Source organism: Lygodium microphyllum, chromosome 10, assembly GCF_053477565.2.
Source record: "Lygodium microphyllum isolate KBCC chromosome 10, Lygodium_microphyllum_v1.1.10, whole genome shotgun sequence".
NCBI lineage: Eukaryota > Viridiplantae > Streptophyta > Polypodiopsida > Schizaeales > Lygodiaceae > Lygodium > Lygodium microphyllum.
In genome coordinates, this window is record NC_141144.1 from 19,000,459 (window position 1) to 19,027,455 (window position 26,997).

Here is a 26,997-nt window from a genome sequence, read left to right on the forward strand (position 1 = left end):
AAGGTCAATCTTGAATGCTAGGATTGCACCTGAACTAATTTACCTACTAGTACGTTGCTGGATGTCTCCTTCAAGGTTTTGTAACTTGGCACATTAGGCTGCCACCACCATCCATGACACTCCACAGTGGTGTGGCGGTTATTCTATGATGGCATGACTGCTCTCTAAATGGTGTGACTGACTGTGTAGGAATACAGGGTGGTGTCGGCTACATCAAAGGAAGTACATGGGGCAATAAATGAAGTGAAAACAGTACACAGTTCACTATATGTTAAAACATTGGGACCATGCACATTATAAATCTGCTGAAAAAGAGGCAGCCCATGGTCAATGCTCTTGATCAGGAAAGTCTATTTGTGATTGAACAGGTCAACATGGTTGATTGTGATGTATGGTGCACTCTCGTATAGAACTGGTCTAGTTTGAACTCAATCTAGTGACTCTGATGACGCTGTAGTCTGTGAAGTGCAATTGTTGGGAGTCGATAATGTCTTGTAAGCCAGTTCAAGGTGCACATGTACTGACTAGATTGTTACACTAGTAATTAAGATGCATAGAGTTAGAGCAAGAAAGTCTAGGGCCTAGGCTAACCTAATTTTCACTAAGAAGGCAGTCGAAACAAATTTCAGTATGTGTGAAAACTCTTTATTTCTTACTCTATTCTTCAAAATTTATCAAATTTGAGTTTGGATGCATAGAATGACTGCATGTGCCAACTAATTTAGAGTGGCATGTATGTATCTTGTGAAGTCAAATATAGTTAACCTTTGTGTCTACAGGGTTGAGCAGTATGTTACCATGGCTTCTGCCAGAATTTGTTGTTATCAGCCAAAGGGAATTAAGTCTTAGCACACATTGCCATTGTCATTTGAAGGGCAGATACATTATAGAGATCTACAAGGACAAGAGGGTCTTTAAAGTAGAAACATGTTATCCAAAACAATGGTAATAGGTTGATTAAGATCTTTATGAGGAAATGATCCAAAGACATGGCATTTCCATAGGGTGGTATTTATTGATACTTTGTGTTGGCTCTTAATCAAGTTGAGCTCAATGAGTATTGATTTCTAATTTTCTTTCTTATTGGTGTTGGCTAGTCGGCGTATTGCTGGAGGAAGAAGACTGTGGGAGGCCAAAGATGAAAAGCCTTGGGTTCATGATAGGTTTGAAGAGCTTAATCTGCAAGAAGAGATGTATCGTGGACAGGTATTTAATGTGTGATGCATACTATCACTCTTAGTTGATAAAGTGCAACCTTTTGTTTTGTCAATAGATGTAAAGCTTTTGGATAACATCGACCTTTCTATATATTCACACTAGACATTCCTGTTTAACTTTTCACAGCTGATTCATTTCCACATGAAACGAGCATCATTTACTCGATGGGTATGTAAGAAACATAAAATAATGGTGATAATGCTTGTGCGAAGCATTCTCCTTGTCTATGTTCTAAAGTAGATGATTGGTGCACAACTTTTGTCCAATCAAACATGTGAGGCAGCTTTTGCGAAGCCATTTAATCTCATGCTCCTAGTTGATTGAGAGGGGAGGTTTTCCTCTGATTGATGGTGCATTTGGATCAGGGTGGAAACCCTCAAATGAAGTACCATAGTTAAACATTACAAGACCTTACCAGACCTTCCCCTTAGTAGTAAGAATTAGATGTAATAGGTAATATAAAGCTTGCTTTATGTAAGAGTATAGGAAGGGTATGTGATTTCTTGTCTGAAGTTTTACAATAGTCAGGATCTGCTCGATAGCAAGTATTGAGAAACCACAAAGAATAAAATATCATATCCTAGAATGACGAGCATGATGGAAAATAAGCACTTTTGCCCCATCCATGGTTAAACATGTTCTTTGTTACAGTAGTTCTAATTCATGATAGACTGTCCAACCAGCTCCGACATGAGGAAGGCTCATATAGCCTTTATTTGTGGGAGTGGCAAGGTTGGATAGTTTCAGTCCAATTCATGGCAACTAAAGGGGCAGCATCCACGAGGAGGTTCATGTGGCACACATGCACACAGGTTGTCTCTCTTATTCAATAGCAAATGGACTCTTATTCAATAGCAAATGGACGATGATACATAGTTCACATGTATAAGAATAGGATTATGCAACCTTCTCATTTCACAAATAAATGTGATATGAACTGACCTTATGTGTTAAAGATGGTTGCACAGTCTATCATGAATCTGCATTATTGTAATGAAGAGCACATACCATAATGTTTTGGGGTGGGTGGTAGATGATCTGATTTTACACAAATTACAGTAAGCAATAAAAAATCTGAAATTTAAACTTTACTAATCTATCTTGGTCAATTGATATCCAATTGGCCCCAACAATTGGTGCCCCTTCCAAGTTGTAGTATTTTTTAATCTTCTGTTACTAAGTTGAGAAACTGCAACTAGCCTTCGTCCTCAAGTAGGGTGGTAAATCCTTGATTACAACTTAATTACAGCAGCAAACAATAAATGCAAATTTGAAAATACAAATTTACCTACTGATCTTGGACAATGCACACCCGATTGGCCCTAAATTTGGCCTATCGGTATTTCTTTAGCTTTATTGAAGAAAAAGTTGACTTACAATGGGATTCTCCCAATCCCTTTTGGTATTTAAACGCCCCTTGCTGTCCAAAGTGACCAGCAAGTCTTCAATCTATTTTGCCCCTTGATTTGGGTACTCAATTGGCCTTCACCCACTTCATAGACGATGGAAATGCCCCAAATTCAATGGTTGGCTAGTCCTCCACCTGAATTCAGTTGAAATTCACCTTCAGCCTTGTTGAATCCAAGTGTTGGAGCTTTCAATTTTTGGCACGCTTCCCAAGGCTGTTGCTAAACCCTAATTTCTGCTGTAAATTAGGGTTTACAGCAGAGAATTTTGCAATTTCTTAGCCTCTAAGGGTCCAAATGCTAAGATCTTCAAAGCAAGGCTATGAAATGGTTGGGAGATGAGAGGGAAAGCTGTTGAGAGAGAAAATTCAGAGTTTTGTCGTAAAAAATGATTGAAAATCAGTCAAATGTAGCTGCTGCCCTACCATAATAGCATGTAGATGCAAATAACTGAAGAAAATGAGTCATTTACTGCTGCTGCCTTGCCTCAACAGCTTGTAGATGCTGTCTTCTGCTGTTGATTGGTCCTTTTTTGCCCCCTGCTGCCTCAGAAGGTCCTCCAATGGCTGCAAATTAGACCAGCAGCTCCTCCTTCCTCTCTCTTATAGGTTGAATTTATAGAAATTCCTCTCTCTAGCCTCTAAAGACGTTTTTCAGTCTTACATGGGCATTTTTCACAAGTGGCAACCTTCCCAAATGGTTTTTTCAACATTTTTTGTAATTAAATATTAATTTTCAGTCTTAAAATATTGAAAATTAATCTAATAATTATTTCGATGCCCTAAAAAAAATCTGACTAGCCAATAATTAAATTGGCTAGGTAACTTCCATTCTCGAGTGTCTTTGCGTCATCTTTGACCATCAGATGGGTATTAGGTACCATTAAACGCCACTTCTCTAATGTCACCAACTGACACTTATGGCCAAATGGATGACCTAGGCTAACAATTGGCACCAGATACTACCAAGTACCCATGCGGCATAACTTATAGCAACTTTTGCCTTTGACATCTCGTGATTTCTTCGGGTCTTAACCCGAGTTGCACCTCACATGTGTATCATTTACTTAATCATGTGATTAAAAATTAATCCACCTGTTAAGTGAGGTTTCAAAAATACATGTCCTCATGACAGGAACTGTGAGATATGGACCGATCTCCTTGAAACTTCAATATAAATGGTTGTCATAAATGACCAGTATCAACAATAATCAATTTGCCACTTGATTTGATTGGAGATTGAGCTCAAATTGATCCTTGGGCTTTTGGAAATGGGCTCATCTCTCAAACTACTATTAAGTTCTCAATTCATAGCTTCTACTTTGAGTATGGGGCCTTTAATTATTGGGCACGGATCTCAAGATGGCTGAGAAACCTAATTGCTGCTGTAAATTAGGGTTTCAATAGAAAAAATTACTGTTGCTCTTTACTAGTGGCTGGAATATACTAAGAATTGCTAAGGGAACATTAGAGAATGAGAAAAAAAAATCAGCTAGAGAGAGAATCTTTTGATTAGTAGCTCTGACGGCAGCAATAGCTTCAAAAGGGGGGGGGGGGTAAAACTGCAGTGCAAGTGGTGAGCCCTTCCCTTCTATTGCCGGCTCTCACTAAGGCAGAGAAGAAAACTTGCTGCCTCTGTCATTAGGTAATACTTTGGACCTTATATGGTGTGCTGAACATGAGAGAGCTTGATCTACTATAAGCTTGAGCGCCAACCGAAACTCATTAGGGTCAAGTGCAGCACTAATGATGACTTGCTGGGGTCACCCCTTCCCCATCCATTTGCATCCTTCCATAGGTGAAACAATCCTGAAATTTCACCAAGTAGTATATGAAGACTTTGCCTCTAACTTCTTTTGCCTTGAAACTTTCACTAGGTTCTCGACCTTTGTCCCTCTGGACCACACATATCCTTGGAACTGTCACATTGCTACCAAAAATGGTACATTGGCTGCATTTTCCTCATGACTAGCACTCTATGAAGCATCCATATGACCAACATTCATTCTATGAGCCCCACACACATAGGTTTTGCAAATGCATTATTAACTATACGTGGGATTTTATATTCCACTTGCCATATTGGATACATTGGGCCTTGCATTCCATGCATTGCTTGCTACATACCATAAGAATTCGGGCCATACGTCCCCATAAACGGCCCTTGACCAGCCGTTCCATGGAAAATAGATCCATCTCCACAGTATCCCAAGTACCCCACATTAGCATGCATGCCTTGCTGTCCAAAACTCATTGGATTGATACTACCAAGATGGCCTTGCATTTGCGATACCCACTAGTATCATTTACTTTTGGTCATTACCAACATTTGGTGCATCTTGAGATTGTGGCGGCTATTCCTTGGGAACTTGTTGTCCCAACGGTCTAGTGATTGATATGTTCTTGCTCTTGCTGTCCTTATTTGGAGCATGTAAAAATTCCACAAACCAAGGGTCCTTTGCAAGTTGTGCAAAGACATTTTGCTGCTGTCCTCAATTGTGCTTTGCCCATGTTGTATATCTGTTCCAAGATTAGGCATTGCATTTCCCCCAATGCTTTGTGAACCTCTAGATTGTGAGGCATCATCATGACTTGAACCCAAATGACTACATATGATGACATGCTTGCTGTTTTGTACTCAGCTTATCATAATTTCAGCAAAAATGCAAATTCTCCAGCTTGCACACAAGTGCCTCAGGCCCACCTACTCAAGGGAGTTGATGTATATTTGCGATGGAATCGTGAAACTAGCCTTTCTTTTGGGATAGGGTGGTAGATGACCTGATTTTTCATAAATTAAAGCAATCAATCAAATTCACAAATCTGAAATTTAGACTTTACCAATCAATCTTGGATACCTGACACTTGATGGGCCGCAACAATTGACACCCCTTGTGGTATTTCTTTATCTTCTATGGAGTGATCTCCTTCAAACTTCAATATAAATGGTTATCATGAGTGACCAGCAACAATGATAATCAATTTCTCCCTTTGTTTTACTAGAGATTGGGCATAAATTGATCCTTGGGTTCTTGCATGTGGGGTAGATCAAATGGAAATGGGCTCACCTGCTAGATTAATTGTAAATTCTCAATTTACATTTGTTATATCGGTACGGGGTCTTCAATCATTAGGCATGGATCTCAAGGTGGTTGAGAAACCCTAATTATTTTTGTAAATTAGGATTTCGGTAGCAAAAATCATTGTTGCTCTTCACTAGGGGTTGGAATATACTAAGAATTCTTGAGAGAATATTAGAGAAGGAGAGAGAAAATTAGTTGGAGAGAGAATCTTTTGAACAACAACTCTGATGGTGATTTATGATGGCACCAACAACTTCGAAAGGGGGTAAAACTGCATTGCCATTGGCGAGCCTTGCTCTTCTATTGCAGCCTCTCATTGGGGTGGAGTAGAAAATGTGCTGCCCTTGTGCCTTTGTGCTATGCAATCTATTGTTGCTTGTCTCAAAGCTAATCCAATAGCTCGATAATGCTGTTGCCTAGTTGTGCTGATCTCTTCCTCTCTAGCAGCCCTCCACCCCTCTCCACCTCTTGATTGGCTGCCACTACCCTTAGCGAGCCCAAACATTAATTAATTTTCAGCATTAACTAATTAATTTCTCAATTTAATTTCTTTAAAAATAATTAACTATCCATTTAACTCTACCCATTAATTGGTTGGTGCCCATCCATATTTAATGTGCTAACCCCTTTGGAACTTTAAGTTTTTCCCAACATTAATTGGCCTTAGAACATCATTAATTTATGAATTAGTGCCTAGTCCTAATGTCACCATAGGACATATGAAAGGTCCATTTAATGCTTTAGGCCACCCAAACTAAGACTTTGGCACTCATAAGTACTTGCTCAATATAACTTAACACAACCTTTGTCAATGTCACCCATTGCATACTTATGGTACTTAGACTGTCACTATGACTTAATTGACTTACACTTAACATGCGCACCTCATATGTGTATAACTTAGTAAATAATAATGCCAAAGCTAAGCATTACAAAATATACGTCCTTGTGATAACAAAGGTCTCTTCATAATCAACACCATGCTACCTTGCACCACAAGGCGAGCCTTGTATTTATTCGAGGTTCCATTAGCTTTCATTTTAGTTCAAAAGATCCTCTTTGTCCCAATGGCCTTCTCATGGCTTGGACGATCAACCAAGGTCTAGCTTCTATTTAGGCCAACACTTTAAAGATCTTTTCATGGGCTCTCACCACTAGGGATGCTTTAGAGTCTCTTGCCAACTCTTCAGATTAGAGTACGCTATATGGTCTGTTGTAAATATAGACACAAATGATGTAGTCAAGGAAGTTGGGCAGATCTTCTAGGTTCCTTTGAGATAGAAGCCAACAGAAAGATCCTTGAATGCCGTATGGTTTGGTGATACTAGTGAGGTAAGGGGTCTTTGGGAGGGGCTTGGGAGCTAAAGTCTCTCTTGGTGGGTCAAGAGTGAGGAGTAGACTTAGCTTAGATGGCACGATCTTTGGCAATGTCGGCTAAGGAATTGGCTTAAAGGCTAGTACAATGGGTTGCATCATATCCCTCTCATAAAAAACGTCATCTCTTTGGATAATGACTTTGTTTGTATTGAGATCAAACAAGTGGTATGTTTTGCCTCGAAGGAGTAGCCTACAAAGATTAATAGATCAGCTCGGGGCATGAGCTTTCATATATTGTCGTCTGGAGTGTGCATATAAGCACGACACCCAAAGACTCTAAAATGGGATGAGAGCCCAAGTGCCAAAGAATGCCTCAAATGGGGTCATCTAAGGGACAGTCGAAGTTGGACACTAATTGAGGATGTAAATAGAAGTGTTAATAGCCTTAGTCCATAGATACTCAGGGAACTCTGGTGTGAATGGCATAGAGTGTGCCATGTTCATAACCATCCGATTCTTATAATGGATAGTTCTTATGCTCTACGACTCCATTTTAAGAGGGGAGTTGGTAGAGCTGGGTTGTGGAAAATGCCGTGCTCATGTAGGAACTTGGAGAACTTGTGGGAGATGAACTCACCACCATTGTCACTCCTCTTAGTATCTATATGGACACACCTCTAATTTTGCACTTAACGCACCCATGTGGATAAATATGTGAAGGCTTCAGATTTATGCTTTGATAAGTACAAGCACATTTATCTCGAAAAGTCATCCACGATAAAAAAGAAATACAATGCGCCATTAATTGTGGTAATGGATATTGGCCCACAATTGTTAGTGTGAATCAAACCTTTGGGTATAGTGGGCCTTTGCAGTCGTCTTGTTAAGGGGCAACTCATGAATATGGACCAAGCTCTCAACCTTGGATGTCTCTACAAAGACGAGGTGGGCTTGAGGATTGAAGCCCATTGATGGTCCAATAGACTAGTTGGAAATGCCCTGCAGAGTTGAGAACTGTGTTGATTGTGATGATTGGTAATTGTGTGGGTTTGAGATTGCCATTGCCCTTGATTTTGTTAGTTGCCACTACCTTGCCTCCCTTGTTGGGGGTTACGTTGAGATTGAGGGTTGGAGGTCTGATTTTTGGGTTTTAGTTGTGTGCCTCGGTCCGTTAGCCTTTGATCGAGTCATCAAGAGCCCTTGTAGTGGAAAGATGAAGGTGACAATGATGTTTGAAATGATAATGATGATACACCAATTTCAAGCTTGACTTTGATAAATTAAAATCGAAGAAAAATTGAAAAAAAGGGGGATGACGTGATTTTTTCTTTTATGCTTGTCTTCTTGAGGTTACATAGAAATATCGGTCCTCTTCAAGACTTAGGCTTGAATGAATAATTTGAAGATTTCCTCCTCCTTGATTACATCAATATCTTGCATGGAATTAGAAACAAATGGTGTTAATATAGAAGTAAAAGCACGTGTACTTGACATGGGACTAGGAGGATGAGATGAAAGTGTAGGTTTGTACTTCATGCTGGTTTCTTCAACAGGATGGCCGGTTCTAAATGGAGGGTCCATTCTTCCTACAAAATCAACAGTTTTGTGCACCAAATCTAAAGGGGAATAATCAATGTTACCTTCATGTTGTTGTTGGGCTTGATTTACGAGAATCAAGTCGAACTCGACCTTTGAAATCTCTTAGGGTCCATAGATACCGTGATAGTTAGAAGTGTCTCTAGTAATGTTGGAAGTTGTGAAGCCCACTCCTGCTCGTCTCCTGGCATAGGATGTTCTAGAGACTGAAGTGGTGTGGAAGTGTTTGATAGTTATCTTCCCTTTGAAAGTTCTTGTTTCTTGTAGTGATGGGTTAGGCATGAAGATCGAGATAGCAGGTGTTCGTTGTGCGCGGAGAGACAAAGAGAGTGAGAGAGAGCAGAGCAGAGAGTGTGCACATTTGTAGATACAATGACAAGAGTGTACCTTGAGGTTTTTAGATAGATATATATGTGTAAATACAAGTGCTAATGGTGTGTTCACACCCCAACACATTTAAAGGCACGAGGCCTTTATTCCCAACAACCTTCCACCTAAAGGCAATGTGCCTTAAGAGGAGAAAAGAATCAGCTAAGTCTAGTATGTACAAAGCTGTAATGCATATATCTATCCAACTTCCATCATCTGTCGGCAATGAGCAAACCGCTCTTCTGAAAGACCCTTCATGAGAAGGTTTGCAGGATTATCATCTGTATGCACTTTGATAAGCTCAATGCTCTTGCTGTCAAGTACATCTCTAATGAAGTGGTACTTCACCTGTATGTGCTTTGTCTTTGCATGAAAGGCAGGATTCCGTGCTAGCATGATAGCACTCTCACTATCATAATGGAGAATAGGTAACTCTATGATGCCAAGCTCTCCCACCAGACGTGGAAGCCATAAAGCCTCCTTGTATGCCTCAGTGTGGTAGTCACATACTCTGCCTCTGTAGTAGACAATGCAACACACTTTTGTAACCTGGAGATCCAAGAGATTACTCCTCCTATGAAAGTAAACATATACCCAGAAGTGGACTTTTTGCTATCTGCATGACCAGTATAGTTTGCATCCGTAAAGCCAACAACAGATGCCTTGTGCTTCCCAAAGCAGATGTACAACTCCTTTGTTCGATGCTCTCATTGATGAAGGAGCTGATTTCAATATCTTGACCTATGAATCATGGACCCTACTAGGCCAACCAGAGCTTTGGATATCCATCATGGCGTTGTGCTAGCTCTCCATCGGTACCTTTATCTATAAGGCTTGGGCTTCTTTCGTGGTCTTCTACGATATTTGTAAGTCCAAAGCCTACCCTTGGCATTGTCTCTTGACCTTCTTGTTGCAAGCATGGCCTCGCTCATTGGTTCTCTTTGTTCAACATGTGCTTCTATCAACTGTGAATCCAAGGCATGAGTATCCTTGCCACCAATCAGCATGTCATCAACATACAAAACCAAGATAATCAGGCTGCCATCTGCTGCCTTCTTGGTGTATAAGCAGTGTTCAACTTGACTTCTATGAAAGCCTTGGGACTGCATGAATGTATCAAACTTATGATACCATTCTCTTGGTGCTTGTTTCAGTCCATATAAACTCCTTTTGAGTTTACATACCATTTTTTCTTTCCCTTGTTCAACAAACCCTTCAGGCTACTGCATATATATGTCCTCATGCAGATTAACATGTAAAAATACAGTCTTTACATCCATCTGTATGAGCTCCGTATCTTCAATTGCAACCAAGCCCAACATGGTTCTCAATGTAGTCATCCTGACTACAAGAGAGAAAATCTCATCAAAGTTAATTCCATGCTCCCGCTTGTACCCCTTTGCAACCAATCTTGCTTTGTACTTTGGTGATGAACCAGAAGTGACCTTCATCTTGGAAACCCATTTGCATGGAAGTGTTTTCTGCCCTTAAGGCAACTGCACCAAGTCTCAAGTGCCATTTTTCTCAAGAGATTCCATTTTTGACAACATGGCTTTATAGCATTTCTTGTTGTCCTGCTTGTTCATTGCTTCCTTGAAGCAAGACGGTTCACCACAGTCTATCAACATGACATATTCAGCCACATTATTTGCAACAGGAACAAATCTGTCAGGTTGTCTAGCGATCTCCTAACCCAATGATCATTGTTTGCTGGCTGTTCCTGCAAATTTTCATTTTCAGCATGTTGTCTTGGCATTTCAGCCTGCAAATCAGCATTAACAGCTTGCTGTCCTAGCTGTTCTTACACATATGGTGGCTCATTATCATGGGCAATAGCTGGCTGATCATTTCCAGCATCATTTTCTGCATTTACAGGTTCATTTACAGCAGGTATTTGCTGCTGTACAGCGGGCACATTTCGTTGTCCAAAAGGTATTTCTGCCCAGAATACAACCCTACGGACCTCCTCAGTCTTTTCGGGATGTTTATGCATGCGATCTTCCTGGAAGATAACATCATTCCTGCGTACTACTTTCCTTTTCTCGGGATCCCACAATTTATGTCCCATTTCACTCTCGTCACCATATCTTGGGAAAATACATTTACAAGACTTTGGCTCAAGTTTGCTACGTTTTTCTTTACGAATGTGCACAAAAGCCTCTTAGCCAAACACTTTCAGGTGAGCATATGAAGGTGGCTTGCTCGACCACGCTTCTTGGGGAACTCCCCCTTCCAAAGACCTGTTTTAGTGACCGATTAATCAAGTGAACGGTTGTCATAACAGCCTCTGTCCAGAAACCATGGGGTAATGTAGCATGAGATAGCATAGTACGGACCTTATCCTGTATGGTCCGATTCATACGCTCTACAACTCCATTTTGGGGTGGATTATGAGGGGCAATGAGCTCCCTCTTTATCCCTTTGCTGTCACAAAATGCCCGAAAGGCCTTGGACACATATTCCCCACCATTGTCAGAGCAAAAGATACTTAAGTGTCTTATTTGTCTCATTTTCAGCCAATGCCAAGAATTTTTTAAACTTGTCTAGCACTTCATCCTTGCTACGAATAGGGTAAACCCATACCTTCCGTGTAGCATCATCGACAAAGGTGATAAAATATTTTTTCCCCCCCTAAAGATAATCCTGGCATTTGAATGTACTAACTCTAAAGGAGAAGATTTCAAAGAAAGAGACTTTTTATGAGATGTTTGTGCATGTTTGTCATAAATACAATGATCACAGTGCTCAAAATTAGCAAAACGAAGACAAGGCAAGTAACCCAAACGAGAAAGCACTTTCATTCTTGTTTGACTAATGTGTCCCAACCGGCCATGCAACAAAGAAACACTTGGGTACTCGGACACAGCAACAACATGGTCACGCATACTAGATACATGAAGTGGATACAAAGGATCACACTTGCAACCTCTGGCAATCACTCTAGATTCCTTACAGATCTTTCATTTTCCATCACCAAAGGTGGTATGAAAACCATCATCATATAGCTGCCCTGTGCTAATCAAGCTCTTCTTGAGTTGAGGTACATGCCGTACATGCTGAAATGTAAAGACAGAGCCATGCTGAAACTGTAACTGTACATTGCCAATACCTGCAATCTCGCATGCATAGTTGTCCCCAAGATGGACAACAGCATGTTGACCCTCTGTATACGCAGAGAACCACTCATGATTAGGGGTGACATGAAAGGAAGCACCTGAATCGAGAATCCAGGTATGTATGGCATGATCTGTATCTGCAAGTAAAGCATGTGCACAAAAGTGAGAAGAGACAAAGAGTACGTCACTCCCACTATCACTGTCATGAGTGACTGCATTCACCTCTTCAATTTTTATACTGCTCTTCTTAGGCTGACTGTCCTTCTTCTCTTCCTTGCTATCATCTATCTTCTTGCCTTTTCCTTTCTCTTTCTTCCATTTGTAGCAGTCACGTTTAAAGTGACCCTTCTTGCCACAATGATGGCATTCAACATCTTTGCCACGTGATTTACTGCGTCCCTTGCTATCATATTTGCCTTTCTGCTGTGATCTACCCCTAGTATGCAAAGCACTTGAAGACTTATTGGATGCATTGTTCTGCCGATTCATTTCTTCCATGAGTAGAGCACTCTCTACATCAACATACAAAAGGATCACATTAAAATTGCTCATAGCAGTCCTGAATGTATCCCAACTCTTTGGTAGAGTGCAAAGCAAGAAAGTAGCCTTAAATTCCTCATCAATCAAGAACTTCAAGGCAACCAGCTGGCTGAAAATGGAGTTAAACTCACTCAGTGAGTAGACATTGCTGTACCCTCTTTCATACGCAAATCCATAAGCTTTTTCAGCCAATACACTTTGTTTGCAATACTTTTCTGTGCATATAGTTCTTCCAGTCGAGTCCATAGAGCTTATGCAGAATCCAAACCTTCAATGTTAAACAGCAAGGCATCAGAAATCGAGAGCTCGATAGTTGAGCGTGCAAGCTCATTTAACTCATCCCAATCATCTTGTTCCATATCTGCGGGCTTTGCCCCTTGTGTCTTGAAAGTTGATCGGCTTTGCCTGCTTCTTTTGTAACGGGATATTGTAGCATTGCTTTTCCCAAACTGCAAAGTTATGTGTGCCTTCAAGCTTCTTTATGTGCATCAGATTATTGCTGTCATTGCTGCCAGCCATGATTTTCAGCCCGAATGTGACCAAAAAACGGTAAATGCAGGCCTAGAACTGTCACCCAAGTGACCAAGGTACAAACAAGTACCAACCAGCAATAAATAACCATGTGGAAGCACAGATTTCGGATCTGTAATTAAATTTTCAGAAGCACCAAACCATGTGCTACAGCATTATCCAATTGATTACAGCTGTTTCAAGGGCATATGCATCACGTTACATGAGAAATCCTAAATTTTAGCTGCAATTTCTGTTGTACATATACCCACGGGCATAAAATTTGACATGAACGGTCAAAAGTCCCAAAATTTTGTGCTCAAAGCATCAACCACACATTTGCATTTTCTTTGTTATGCATAGAACATGCCAATTTTGCCAAAATAGAGCAATTTTAGCAAAACCCCCAAATTTTACCAAGTGTTGATGTTCAAATTGCGTGGAATTCAACGTGCATGTATAAAAAGTGACCAAATGCTGGACAAATTTTACCCAAACTGCAAAAACCCCAAATTGCACGGGGTCCAATGTGCATCAATGTTGAGAAATTGGGTAAATTTCAGCCCAAGTTGTGCATGTACATGAAAAGCCCCAAATGTCAGGGACAATGTGTCACAAATTCCTGCAATTTCTGAGACAATTTTGTCTGTCCTGAATCACATTCCCCAAATCTGGGAAAAGCCCCAAATCTTCTGGACCATAGTTGCACAAATCTGGCTTTTTGTGCCTGGCGTGTGAAACCCCGTCAAGAAAGGGGGGATAGAAGTTGTATTTTTTTGTTTTTCTAAAAAAAAAACGATTTTGAAAAAAAAAATGTGACGGGGGGTTTGTTGACCCGTGGGGCGGGTCGTGTGACCTGACGTCGCCTGCGCCTGCTCGCCACGAAGCCGATGTTGCTTGCGCCTACCCGCCACGAGCCCTTTGTCGCGACTGCTGCCCGACACGCTAACACCTGGTTGCTACTCCTTGTAGACGTCACTTGCAGATGTTGCTTGTGTTGCTCGGTCCTGTCCGTGGGCCCCGCTGCTGCCCTTCACGCTCATTGGTCCATGCTGGACCTGCTGTCGCTTGTTGGACTTGTCGTGATCCTGTGAGAGTGCGCAACGGAAGAAGAACACGACACAGAGGAGAGGAGAGAGAAAGTAGGGAATGAAGGAAGAAAGTCTGCACTGACTGAGATGAATGCTGAATACACTGAAATGGACAGAGCAGTCCCTGCACGCAGCCCGGAGCGTCAGTGAGGGCACCAGAACAGATTGGAAGCAATGGCAGCACCAATGCCGGAGCGGGAGTCGACGGAGACAGTGCTGTACCTGCAGAATACAATGCTGGAATGACTGGGGGGGCTGCTATATATAGCCCCCAGGCCAGTAAACTGGCCGACCTGCCAAATCTGGCCGACCTGGCCAGATTTGGCCGACCAGCCAGATCTGGCCGACTTTGGCCAGAGCTGCCCGACCTGCCCAGAAAACTGGGCCGACTGTCAGATCTGGCCAAAGAAGTCGGCCAGATCTGGCTGGTCGGCCAGCTCTGGCCAAAGTCGGCCGGTCGGCCAAATCTGGCCAGGTCGACCAGATTTGGCAGGTCGGCCAGTTTACTGGCCTGGGGGCTATATATAGCAGCCCCCCCAGTCATTCCAGCATTGTATTTTGCAGGTACAGCACTGTCTCCGTCGACTCCCGCTCCGGCATTGGTGCTGCCATTGCTTCCAGTCTGTTCTGGTGCCCTCATTGACGCTCCGGGCTGCGTGCAGGGACTGCTCTGTCCATTTCAGTGTATTCAGCATTCATCTCAGTCAGTGCAGACTTTCTTCCTTCATTCCCTGCTTTCTCTCTCCTCTCCTCTGTGTTCATGTTCTTCTTCCGTTGCGCACTCTCACATGGTATCATCGCCTGATTGAGAGCACGGAGGACATACCTTCTGGAGAGATATACCTTATTGCTGCTGCCATCTGATCAACAACTGCCCAGGCGACTTCTTCTAGAGACTTTTCAGCCTGCGTTTTCTGTCCACGCTGTCTACAGAGGCTGCCACATCATCGAGCGACCCAATAACCCTGCATTTTCCACCAGGTTGTCCCTCCTTTTGCTGGGCGACTCATCTACAGCTTGCGTTTTGCTGTTCTGCTGGTCGCTTCCACTCCAGGCGGCACATTTCCTGCTGGTGACTTCTTTCCTGGCTGTTTCCTGGTGCTGGTGGTCTCTTTTCTGGTGATCGTCATCAGTTATCTTTGCGTTTTGCAGATCCAGGTGCTTGTAGGCATTCTCAGCCTGCGTCTTGGTGGTTGGTGACCACACTGTGGTCATATTTCGACATCGGCACAACTTTCTTTGGTATTTTGCAGATTGGAAGATGTCTTACCAGTTTTCAGGCTTCGACGACTCAGAGGATGAACTTCTTTCTCATCATTCCTCTGAGCGGAGGTGGGATTATCATGAGGTTCGACGTCAGGAAGAACCTCCTCGCACTCGTCCTTCTTCAGTCCATGCATCTCAGAGGGTTTCATCTACCGCGAAGGTATCTTCCGTGAAGGCTGCTTCAGATGTGCGGATGCCTTCCTTGATTCCCTCTATTCAGGTGCCGATTCTCCCTTCCTTTCCGAAGGAAGATAAGTTGGATGGTTCCAACTACTCCCTCTGGTCATGCAAGGTGGCCTGCATCCTAGATACATTTGACCTTTGGGAGCTTGTTTCTTCACCCATCGACCGTCCTCCCGCGGATTCGTCCGATGGCACCTCTATGGACCGTGCAGCCTTATGGGATAGGCTCAACTCTCGAGCCCGTTCCTTTCTTTTTATGAGTCTACATGATTCCGTTCTTGTACATGTTCACAGGTTACAGGCCGCGGCGGAAGTGTGGAAGAAGCTTGCGTCTTTGTATCAGCACAAGACGTTTGCCCACAAGATTTCCTTGGAGAAGAAGTTGCGGATGCTCAGTCTTGATGATTCTCCTTCCATGAAGGAACACATCACGAAGATGGAGGATATGCGAGGCGAGTTAGTCTCTCTTGGTCGTATGATATCGTTTGAGGATATGGCGATGATTCTGTTGACTCAGCTTCCATCACCCCGTTATGATGTCTTCTATACCAGCCTCATCACCTCGAGGACCCGTGAGACACTCCTATGGGAGGAGCTTTCCCCGCTTGTCTTGGAGCATGACGAGCGACTCAAAGAGGTGGGAGCCAGTGGCTCCACCAAGGCATTTACGGCCGGCACAGGTGGTGGCAAGAAGAAGAAACAAAAGAAGGAGAAGGCCAAGGACAAGAAGGAGGACAAGAAGGATGCGAAGGAGAAGAAGCCCAAATGTCCTCATTGTGGGAAGGGCACTCATCCCGAGGAGAAGTGTTGGCAGAAGTATCCCCATTTGAAGCCTAAGGAGAAGGACTCGAAGGCGGCCCCAGCCACAACAGAATCTGCATTTGTGCATGTCTTTGTTGAGGAGGATACAGCCTTAGCTTCTACCACACAGGAGAAGCCTTGGCTCCTCGACAGTGGAGCATCTTCACATATGACCTTCCGTCAGGATTGGCTTCAGGATCTTCGTTCCAGAGGGGGTACAGTCACCATTGGTGACAACTCTACAGTCCCTGTTCGAGGCGTGGGGATTTTACCTATGTTTTTTGACAGGCGGTCTTCCTCCGCCAAAGTTCTCTATGTTCCTGATTTGGGTTTTAATCTATTATCTGTGCATGGCCTTACTCAGCTAGGTACCCGAGTCATTTTTACACAGGATGCAGTCACAGTGGAGGATGCTTCTACAGGTGATGCTCTTTGGACAGGTACACAGGAGGGTGGGTCTGTGACCTGTGAACATGTACAAGAACGGAATCATGTAGACTCATAAAAAGAAAGGAACGGGCTCGAGAGTTGAGCCTATCCCATAAGGCTGCATGGTCCATAGAGGTGCCATCGGACGAATCTGCAGGGGGACGGTCGATGGGTGAAGAAATAAGCTCCCAAAGGTCAAATGTATCTAGGATGCAGGCCACCTTGCATGACCAGAGGGAGTAGTTGGAACCATCCAACTTATCTTCCTTCGGAAAGGAAGGGAGAATCGGCACCTGAATAGAGGGAATCAAGGAAGGCATCTGCACATCTGAAGCAGTCTTCACGGAAGATACCTTCGCGGTAGATGGAACCCTCTGAGATGCATGGACTGAAGAAGGACGAGTGCGAGAAGGTTCTTCCCGACGTCGAACCTCATGATAATCCCGCCTCCGCTCAGAGGAATGATGAGAAAGAAGTTCATCCTCTGAGTCGTCAAAGCGTGAAAACTGGTAAGACATCTTCCAATCTGCAAAATACCAAAGAAAGTTGTGCCGATGTCAAAATATGACCAGCAGTGTGGTCACCAACCACCAAGACGCAGGCTGAGAATGCCTACAAACACGTGGATCTGCAAAACGCAAAGATAACTGATGACGATCACCAGAAAAGAGACCACCAGCACCAGGAAACAGCCAGGAAAGAAGTCGCCAGCAGGAAATGTGCCGCCTGGAGTGGAAGCGACCAGCAGAACAGCAAAATGCAGGCTGTAGATGAGTCGCCCAGCAGGAGGAGGGACAACCTGGTAGAAAATGCAGGGTTGTTGGGTCGCTCGATGATGTGGCAGCCTCTGTAGACAGCGTGGACAGAAAACGCAGGCTGAAAAGTCTCTAGAAGAAGTCGCCTGGGCAGTTGTTGATCAGATGGTAGCAGCAGTAAGGTATATCTCTCCAGAAGGTATGTCCTCCGTGCTCTCAATCAGGCGATGATACCATGTGAGAGTGCGCAACGGAAGAAGAACATGAACATAGAGGAGAGGAGAGAGAAAGCAGGGAATGAAGGAAGAAAGTCTGCACTGACTGAGATGAATGCTGAATACACTGAAATGGACAGAGCAGTCCCTGCACGCAGCCCGGAGCGTCAGTGAGGGCACCAGAACAGACTGGAAGCAATGGCAGCACCAATGCCGGAGCGGGAGTTGACGGAGACAGTGCTGTACCTGCAGAATACAATGCTGGAATGACTGGGGGGGCTGCTATATATAGCCCCCAGGCCAGTAAACTGGCCGACCTGCCAAATCTGGCCGACCTGGCCAGATTTGGCCGACCAGCCAGATCTGGCCGACTTTGGCCAGATCTGGCCGACCTGCCCAGAAAGCTGGGCCGACTGCACAAAAACAGCCCAATATGGGCTGTGTGTCTCCCGCAGGCTGTGGACTGATGAAAACAGCCACTAAAGGACTGACAGAGCTCCTCCGTCTCCTGTCAGACTTTGACAGGAGCTCACAACCAGGAGATGACAGATTGAGAATGATAAAGAGCAGGCTAACAGATCCTACCTGCCTCAAGCGATTGCTCGTGTCTACTGACGTTCTTGACCAACGCCTGTAACCTGGAACTGCTACTCGTTTTCTGTCCGCCGACGGTTACACACTTAGCAGCTGTACGCGAGCTGCCTTTGACCTTGGGGAGCGTGCACTCTGCGCTCTGATACCAGTTTGTAGTGACGGGATAGGCACAAAGAAGGAGACATCAGGTGTTCGTTGTGCGAGGAGAGACAGAGAGAGTGAGAGAGAGCAGAGCAGAGAGAGTGCACATTTGTAGGTACAATGACGAGAGTGTACCTTTAGGTTTTTAGATAGATATATATGTGTAAGTACAAGTGCTAAGGGTGTGTTCACATCCGAGCACATTTAAAGGCACGAGGCCTTTATTCCCAACATTTCTAATGACGAGCTTTCTTGATCAAGGGCCTAGGTTTCTTTCGAGAGTACCTAGCTTTGATACCATGTAAAGAAATACTCAAACACATAATGCAAACACAATTGTATGACAAAGTACAGACAAATAAAAGCATTCAGTAGGACAATGAACACCAAAGATAAGTGAATGAAGGAATGAATAGATCCAATGCTCAATATAGTAAACACACTATGCAAAGTGAATACAAAACCTTGAACTTCAGTGTCTCTCAAGGACCAAGGCATAGAGTATGAGCTGGAGAGTGTGTAATACTCTTTATGGATCTTGAAACATAGTAGGCAGCCTTTGAATGTGATTAGCAGCAGCAAAAATAGATATGGAGAGTCTGGATCAGGCGGAACACGACTCAAGAAGCTTGATTAATAGGTAACAGGGTGATTAGTGCAAAGGACGTGGCAGTTGGGAACTGAAAACACAGCCGTATGCTGCATTTGAACAGGCTGGTGACTGGCTGAATGCTGCAAACACAGATGACCAGAGGGCTTGCAGCAGCAAACACAAGCATGGAAGGAGTCTTTGGCAGTAGAGGCGATGGATGGAAGTGGTTGAATGCAGGCTGAAAACTGTCACTGATCAGCAAAATTTCAACCAAGAGGGCTGCAAACTGTCGCCAACAGCTGAGGAGAGCTGATCACCACCATGAACTGAGGTATCAGAAAGCAGTGGAGAAGTGGGCACCAATAGGAGGAAGACCTGAAAACGAGATCAGGACTGAGTGGACAGGCTGCCTTGGCTACTATTTATAGATGAGTGGATCCTCCCAGATTAGGGTTTGGCTTATGGGACACGGACACTACCTAGGAATGTTTAGGGCTGCGTGGATAGGCTACCTAGTACAGCCTGAGAAGTTCAGGGCTGAAGGCTACCTTTTGAAGCAAGAGTTTGCAGTGTTAAGGTTTGGCAAAGCAGGAGGATGGCTGGGGTTGCGAAGAATGAGCACAAGAAGCATGCATACAGCAGATCAAGCAGAGGTGAAATGTGAAAGCAAAACAGTGACGCAAAAGGGTCTATTTTCTGCCCTGAAAAACTGAAGTGCCTGAAATTTCCAAGAAACGGAAATGGTCCAAAATGGCCATTCCATTTTGAAGCTGCCAAGACACCGTTTCTGGAAAGCATGTTGCTAATGTCCCCCACCGAGTTAGTGTAGGTAGTGTAGGACATACAGTCTGGATAAACACATGATACATCTATCTTTCAAGCATCTCTCATGGTCTATCACCTTTACATGTTCTCTTAATGAGCACATGCAGGGGAAGCTGGGTCGTGTCAAGTATCTTAGGCTTTAATCATCTGAAAGAGCTTTCGTAAGTTTGTAACTGGACTGACATATTATTAATATGACCTCTTAAAGCCGTTCATAACATTTCATTAGGCCTTACTTGAAACTTACTCGAAAGAAGTGTGTATCTGAATGCTAAAATGTTACTTGAAATGTAGCTGGAAGAAGTGCTTATTTGAATGCTAAATAATGAGATAAAATGTTTGCCAGTATTTCTTTGAAACCATATCAGTGATTGTCCTGTATTTCCAGCCATTATTGTTTTGACTTTCATTGACCTCTGATCCTGGATAGGGCTCGCGAGGGAGAGGAAGATTCAGAGCCCAGGAAAGGGGTAAGGGAAGAGGCAAGGATGCAGGATATGTGAAGGGAAGGGACAGTAAAGAGAGGGCTTTTGGAGATTCTGGAAGTAGTTTATCTCACCGTGGATCTGGGAGAGGGCGAGGGCTGAGGAGAGCAAAGATGGATGAATATGATGATGAAAGGGCTCGCAGACGAAGGTAATGAGAACTAATGTTTATTTTGTGAAGAGTATTGCTTTATTGGCTTTCTATGTTTTTAGTCACATGAGGTTTCCTTTTAAATTTGTAGTTTGGCATCATTCTCACTTGAGAGGCAAGGAAACAGTTCAACATCAACACAAAAGCCTGGATCCTCCCAGTCATCAAACAAGCCTCAAGAGTCCAAAAAGCCTGCAGCTGGGTCTAGCCTCAGTTCAGCTTCCCCTCCGTTCTACCCCACAGGGACTCTATCACAGAGTATGACAGGAACTTTGGCTGCTTCAACTAGTTCTACTCAGATGGCCAATGACAAACTTGCAGGAAGGAACGCACAGCAGGTCGCAAGAGCAGAGAGTTCTTCTAAAAGCATGAAGGAGAAAGGCAATACAGGTTTGAGTTCAAGCACAGTGGCAAGACAGTCTCCTACGCCTGTAAATATCACAACATCACGGCAATCAAGTGCTCCAAGTAACTTGAATTCAGAAACAGAGAGTGGGTTACATAAAAGTGTGATGGCGGGCCCAACTTCATTACAGCATCAGCTGCCACGGACAGGCTCTGGCTCTATACTTCAGCAACAGCGGCTGCCAAAATCTGAGGGTCTGTTGACGGAGCAGCGCTTCACTTCTGCACCTGCTTTGCAAACGGGAAGAGTAATTTCTTTAGCGCAATCAATGCAAATGGAACAGGCACCACAGCAACTTCAGCTCCCAAAGCAAGGACAAATTTCTCAGCAGCGACAACCCATGCAGTCACAAGCAGCAGGGTTTGCAGTTCCCCCCACTTCTAATTCTGTGGTGGATGTAAAGGCAGTTGGGACTAACAAGATAACAAGCAGTGGCAGTAGCAGTGGAAGGGGTAGTCAAGCGACAACTCTACAAGCTGGCATGGGGTCTCTTGTGTATGCCACTGGTACAACAGGTGGCTTGACAAATGGCCTATGCAGTGGTGAGACTTTGAATAATGTTTTTTCCCCCAGTCTTTATTCAATCATGTAGCAGGTCACTGGAAGGAGTAACTTAATATTGACGAGAAAAAATGTCTGCAGTAGTACAGCTTACTGGTCAGGGACAAGGTGGCCTTGGAGTCCCAGCAGTAGGTGTAGCTTTGCCAGGGTATTCAAGTCAGCCTCAGTTTGGTTTTGGCAACTCCGAAGTCACATGGTTTGAGCCTTCACCTGTTTTAAGTAGCATGTTTTCTTGTAGTTGATTGGGAGGGTTGATCATTGGTTGGAAGTCTTAAAATTGTTAGGAGGGTAGATGTATGTATCTCTGCGAAATCATTGGTTGGAAGTCTTAAAATTGTTAGGAGGGTAGATGTATTATCTCTGCAAAATCTGTTGAGGATGAATAGAGACATCAAGTGAATCATAATTGCATTTATTAGTAGCTATATTTAGAGTAGTCTGCTAGTTTTTAATTAGCAGTATGCTGTCTGGTTGTGGCTTTAAACACTAGCTACACTGACTGATCACAGCAAAAAAGGGAGTATGATGGTGTTTAATTACTAGCACGATTTCTGTTCATGGCTTAAAACACTACCTACAGACTGATCTTAGCGGAAAATGGAGTGTTCATTCAAATTCCATCTGTCATGTCGGGGCTTATATACTGATGGGCTGAAGTTGTGCAAGAGAGATTCACACAATAAGCTTTCCCTTTACCTTTGGTTAGGATTCTCCTTGGTCATTCCTGTTGTGTTCTTGGCAAATGAACATGTGTCTACTTAAGCACGTAGTCGGGACAACTTCAACTGCGGCTTTCAAGTTAGCAGGGGTTCTTAATGCCACGATCCCTGTGTTGATTGTAGCTGCATGCTTTCTTTCATCTGATTGTTAATGAGGATGAGAGGCAAGAGGTAAGAAAATCCATCAAATGAATATATCTCCACTTATGAAACAGTCTGATGTCTTCAACTGTTGGCTTGCAACTTAGTAATGTCTTCTTAATGCCACAATCCCAGTGCTGATTCTACTTGTATGTTTTTCTTTCATTCTGGTCGTGAATTATGATCAGAGATAAGAGGTAAGTCACAACAAGACATTTCATTTGTTGGGAAGGGTTGATTTAATGTAAACAGAAAACGTTTCTGTCACAAAACATGACAAGTTGGGGATTGAGAGAGAACCAAACATTTCAAATTGAATGGTTTCAAATTGAATGGATATGTCCTCTGACTTGACTGATGTATTTTCTTCAAATTTGATGGAGTTGTCTTTTCTTTTTTGGTTGGTCAGGTCGTTCATAAGATAATCTGGCAGGCAGTTTGCCACTGCCTGATTATGCTCTTTTGATGTATTGGATACATATTGGTTATTGTGGACTACCCACACTATCAACCTTAGGCTGATATTTACAAATGAAGGCATCCATTTCTTTCTTATCTCAGGAGCTCTTCAGCAATCTCATAATTCATATGGTCTTGGGGATCCTTCTTTTTAACAATTGGAGGTGTTTTACCAATGGTTAGGATATTTAGAGCAGCAGTTGTTGGACAACCATGAAATTTGGAACGCACCATGGACCTCTAGGCATTTCTTTTTAGAAAAAAATGTGCACTCCCATGTAGAGAGAGAGTGTGTATAGGTTTTCAGAGGGATTAGTTATTAGGTCTCCTTGATAGTGTTGGGTGAATGTACATCTTTCTTGAAGCCTCAGCTTCAGATGTTTATGCCAGTAGTCTCTCCATAATGGCAGCCTCTTTGAAATATGGAAAGGATGTACCAAGAAATGCATGAATCATCAAGCATGAAACAATTGCTACTAGTGGACACCCTCTTGTCAAAACAACCAGTCCAATTGCTGTCTGTAAATGTATGCAAGCAAAGAGTAGTGCCTTTAGGATAGAAAAGGCCCAATGTTTGAGTGCCTTTGAGATAACAAGAGACACATGTAACTGCTTGTCGATGTGTAGTACCGAGGCTGTGCATAAAGCATGCCAACTGAGAGACCCTAAACTGAATATTCGGTTGTGTATTACACAAGTATAATAAACAGCCAACAGCCTATCAAAGGATTCTCCTGCATCCTCACATATAAACATGTGGCCTGTCTCAATGGGAGTAGAGATAGGCTTGCAGTCTTGCATTTGAAAATGCTCAAAAAGCTGCTCAATGTACTTAGATTGCTGCAAAATAATGCCCCCCTCAATTGCAGTAAATTGTATCCCAAGATAGTAGTGCAAGTGGCCGAGATTTGTCACATCAAAAGCATGCTGCATTTCAGCTTTCAAAGCTGAAATATGTCTCTTGAGGTCTAGTCAACAATATATCATCTACATAAAGAATGAGAATTAAGAGGCTATCCCCATCTTTGTGGACATAAAGTGTGCTATAAGTCTGTGAATTACTGAAGCCAAGAGCAATCAAGTATGCATGTCTGCTTTAAACCATAGAGGGCCTTATGCAAACGACACACTTTACTTTTTTATCCTTTTTGAATAAAGCCGTTAGGTTGAGTGACATAAACCTCCTCATGAAGATCACCATTCAGAAAAACAATTTTCATATCCAATTGATGCACATGCCAATCATGATGAGCAGCCAAAGCAATACCATTGTGAATGGTGGTTGTATGTGAAGTAAAGAAACAGGTTTTTCATTGCATGCAATAGTTACAAGTGCTTGCGCAACTAAGTTACCTTGTGCATAGCGAGTGGCTACTCTAGTTCTACCAGGAAGAATAGTAGCCCCTCTATGCCTTGATCAATGGGATGAATGTGTGTTTAGCACCTTCAATAGGTTGCTGGAATCTACCAAAATTAGATTCACTTTGCTGAAATAAAGGCAACAAATTGTCAAACATATCCATGGGCAACAAACTATTAGTCCAATTTGTTGACGGAGGGTTGGTACAAGCAACACCCTTTACTTTTTGTATTATAATCAATAAAGATGCATTTGATAGCCTTGTCTTTCAATTTATGTCTTTATGGTTGTGGCACTAGAGTATACGCCAAACAACCAAAGACACGGATATAAGAAAACATTGGTTTCCGGCCATTCCAAGCCTCATAAGGCGCACATTTAGCCAATGCTTTAGTGGGGATGCGATTCAGCACATACACTTACTCTGCACACATGATAGTATCAAGCCAAAACTTTGGTGTGATAGCATACAACATGCCATTTCCATCAAAGTGTGAGTGTTTCTTTTAGCCACACTCTTTTTTGAGGTGTGTAAGGCATAGTATAATGATGGATAATGCCTTGTTTAGTCAAGGAGTTGAACTCTCATGACATATATTCCTCTTCTCAATTAGTACGTAGTGTAATCAACTTGCATCCATTGCTATTTACAGCCAATGCCAAGAATGTTTTAAAGCATGCAAATACTTTAGATTTGTGCTTTAAAGCATATGCCCAACAATGATGAGTCATGTCATCAATGAAGGTAACAGAGTACAAGTGTCCTTCGATGGATTTGATATGCATGGGTCCACAAGCATCACTATGGATAAGCTATAATTTTTGATTAGCACGCATAGTACCACCCTTGGGAAATGAAGCACAATGCATTTTGCCAAGTACACAACTTTCACATACATTGTGAGTAGGTGCTTTCAATGAAGGGAGATCAAGCACTATATTTTTACTTCTCAGGCATAACAAACTGCCATAATTAAAATGAGCAAACCGAACATGCAATGACTTAGTGTCATTCACAATGGGGGTATCAACATGTAATGCATCCTCTGATGCTCTCCTCTCATATAAATCAAGCTGATAGAGTCCATTGTATAAAGTTCCATGCCAATGAGGGCATCCCCATTACTTTATGTTGGGGAATAAAGGCCTCATGCTTTTAAATGTGCTTGGGTGTGAACACACCCTTAGCACTTGTACTTACACATATATATCTATCTAAAAACCTATAGGTACTCTCTCATCATTGTATCTAAAAATGTGCTCACTCTCTGCTTTGCTCTCTCTCACTCTCTCTATCTCTCTGTGCGCAACGAATACCTACTGTCTCTATCTTCGTGCCTGACACGTCACTACAAACTGGTATTAGAGCTGCGGTTAAGGAGTTCGTACTTCTTGGAATTGAGCAGGAGCTGACAAGCAATCGTGCAGGTCGTGAGGTCGTTTTTTGACCTAGCAAGCAGGTGGGAGGCAGTTGGTTGCAACAGTTGACAATCGGTTGCAGTAGTTGACAAACAATAGGCGACCAATTTTGAAGATACGCTGCAGGAGACTCCAGACGACACGTTGTAGACGACTAGGACCTAACGAAACGACCAGCAGGCGATGTTGCAGATCAAATGACGACCAATCCACGCGGGTCTAGCGCATGACGGGGCAGCAGTCGTCTAGATAGGCCTAGCGCGTGGCGGGACGCGTCACATCTTTCAAACCAAAAAACAAAAAGGGGAGAAAAATCTTTTCTTCAAAATCTCATTTGAATTTGCCTCCTCTCCTTTGGATGTTCGCGTGCACAAGCACAATGTGCAAATTTGTGCAAGTTTAGGCCCAGAAATTTGGGGCTTTTCCAGATGGAGTGCTGCCTATGCAAAATTGAGGCATCTGCGTCATAGATTGCAGACATTGTGCACATTTGAATTGGGGATTTCGCCAAAATTATTGAAATTTTGCTCATCCAAGTGAAATTTCTCAACTGTGGTCCAGAAGATTTGGGGCTTTTCCCAGATTTGGGGAATGTGATGTAGGACGAACAAATTTGTCTCAGAAATTGCAGGAATTTGTGACATTTTGTTCCCGACATTTGGGGCTTTTCATGTACATACACAAATTGGGCTGAAATTTACCCAATTTCTCGACATTGATGCACATTGGACCCCGTGCAATTTGGGGCTTTTGCAGTTTGGGCAAAATCTGTGCAGCATTTGGTCACTTTATGTACATGCATGTTGGATTCCACGCAATTTGGACATCAACACTTGGTAAAATTTGGGGGTTTTGCTAAAATTGCTCTATTTTGGCAAAATTGGCCTGTTCTATGCATAACAGAGAAAATGCAGATGTGTGGTTGATGCTTTGAGCACAAAATTTTGGGGCTTTTGACCATTCACGTCAAATTTTATGCCCATGGGTACATGTACAATATAAATTGCAGCTAAAATTTGGGATTTCTGATGTAATGTGATGCATATGCCCTTGGAACAGCTGTAATCAGTTGGATAATGCTCTAGCACATGGTTTGGTGCTTTTGAAAATTTAATTACAGGTCTGAAATCTGTGCTTTTACATGGTTATTTATTGCTGGTTGGTACTTGTTTGTACCTTGGTCGCTTGGGTGACAGTTTTGGGCCTGCATTTGCTGTTTTTGGGTCACATTTGGGCTGAAAATCATGGCT

At 43.0% G+C, this 26,997-nt stretch overlaps 1 protein-coding gene across 7 annotated transcripts in view; it reads left to right on the forward strand.

Moving 5' to 3' along the window:
- LOC148029764 (uncharacterized) overlaps positions 1-26,997 on the forward strand; it is a 54,253-nt gene that overhangs the window by 11,031 nt on the left and 16,225 nt on the right. For all 7 annotated transcript variants that reach the window (XM_087686086.1, XM_087686082.1, XM_087686085.1 and 4 more), the window contains 4 exons: positions 1,098-1,206; positions 20,477-20,682; positions 20,774-21,630; positions 21,731-21,845. In XM_087686086.1, coding sequence (XP_087542212.1) covers positions 1,098-1,206; positions 20,477-20,682; positions 20,774-21,630; positions 21,731-21,845 — 1,287 coding nt within the window. The remainder of the gene's footprint in view (positions 1-1,097; positions 1,207-20,476; positions 20,683-20,773; positions 21,631-21,730; positions 21,846-26,997) is intronic.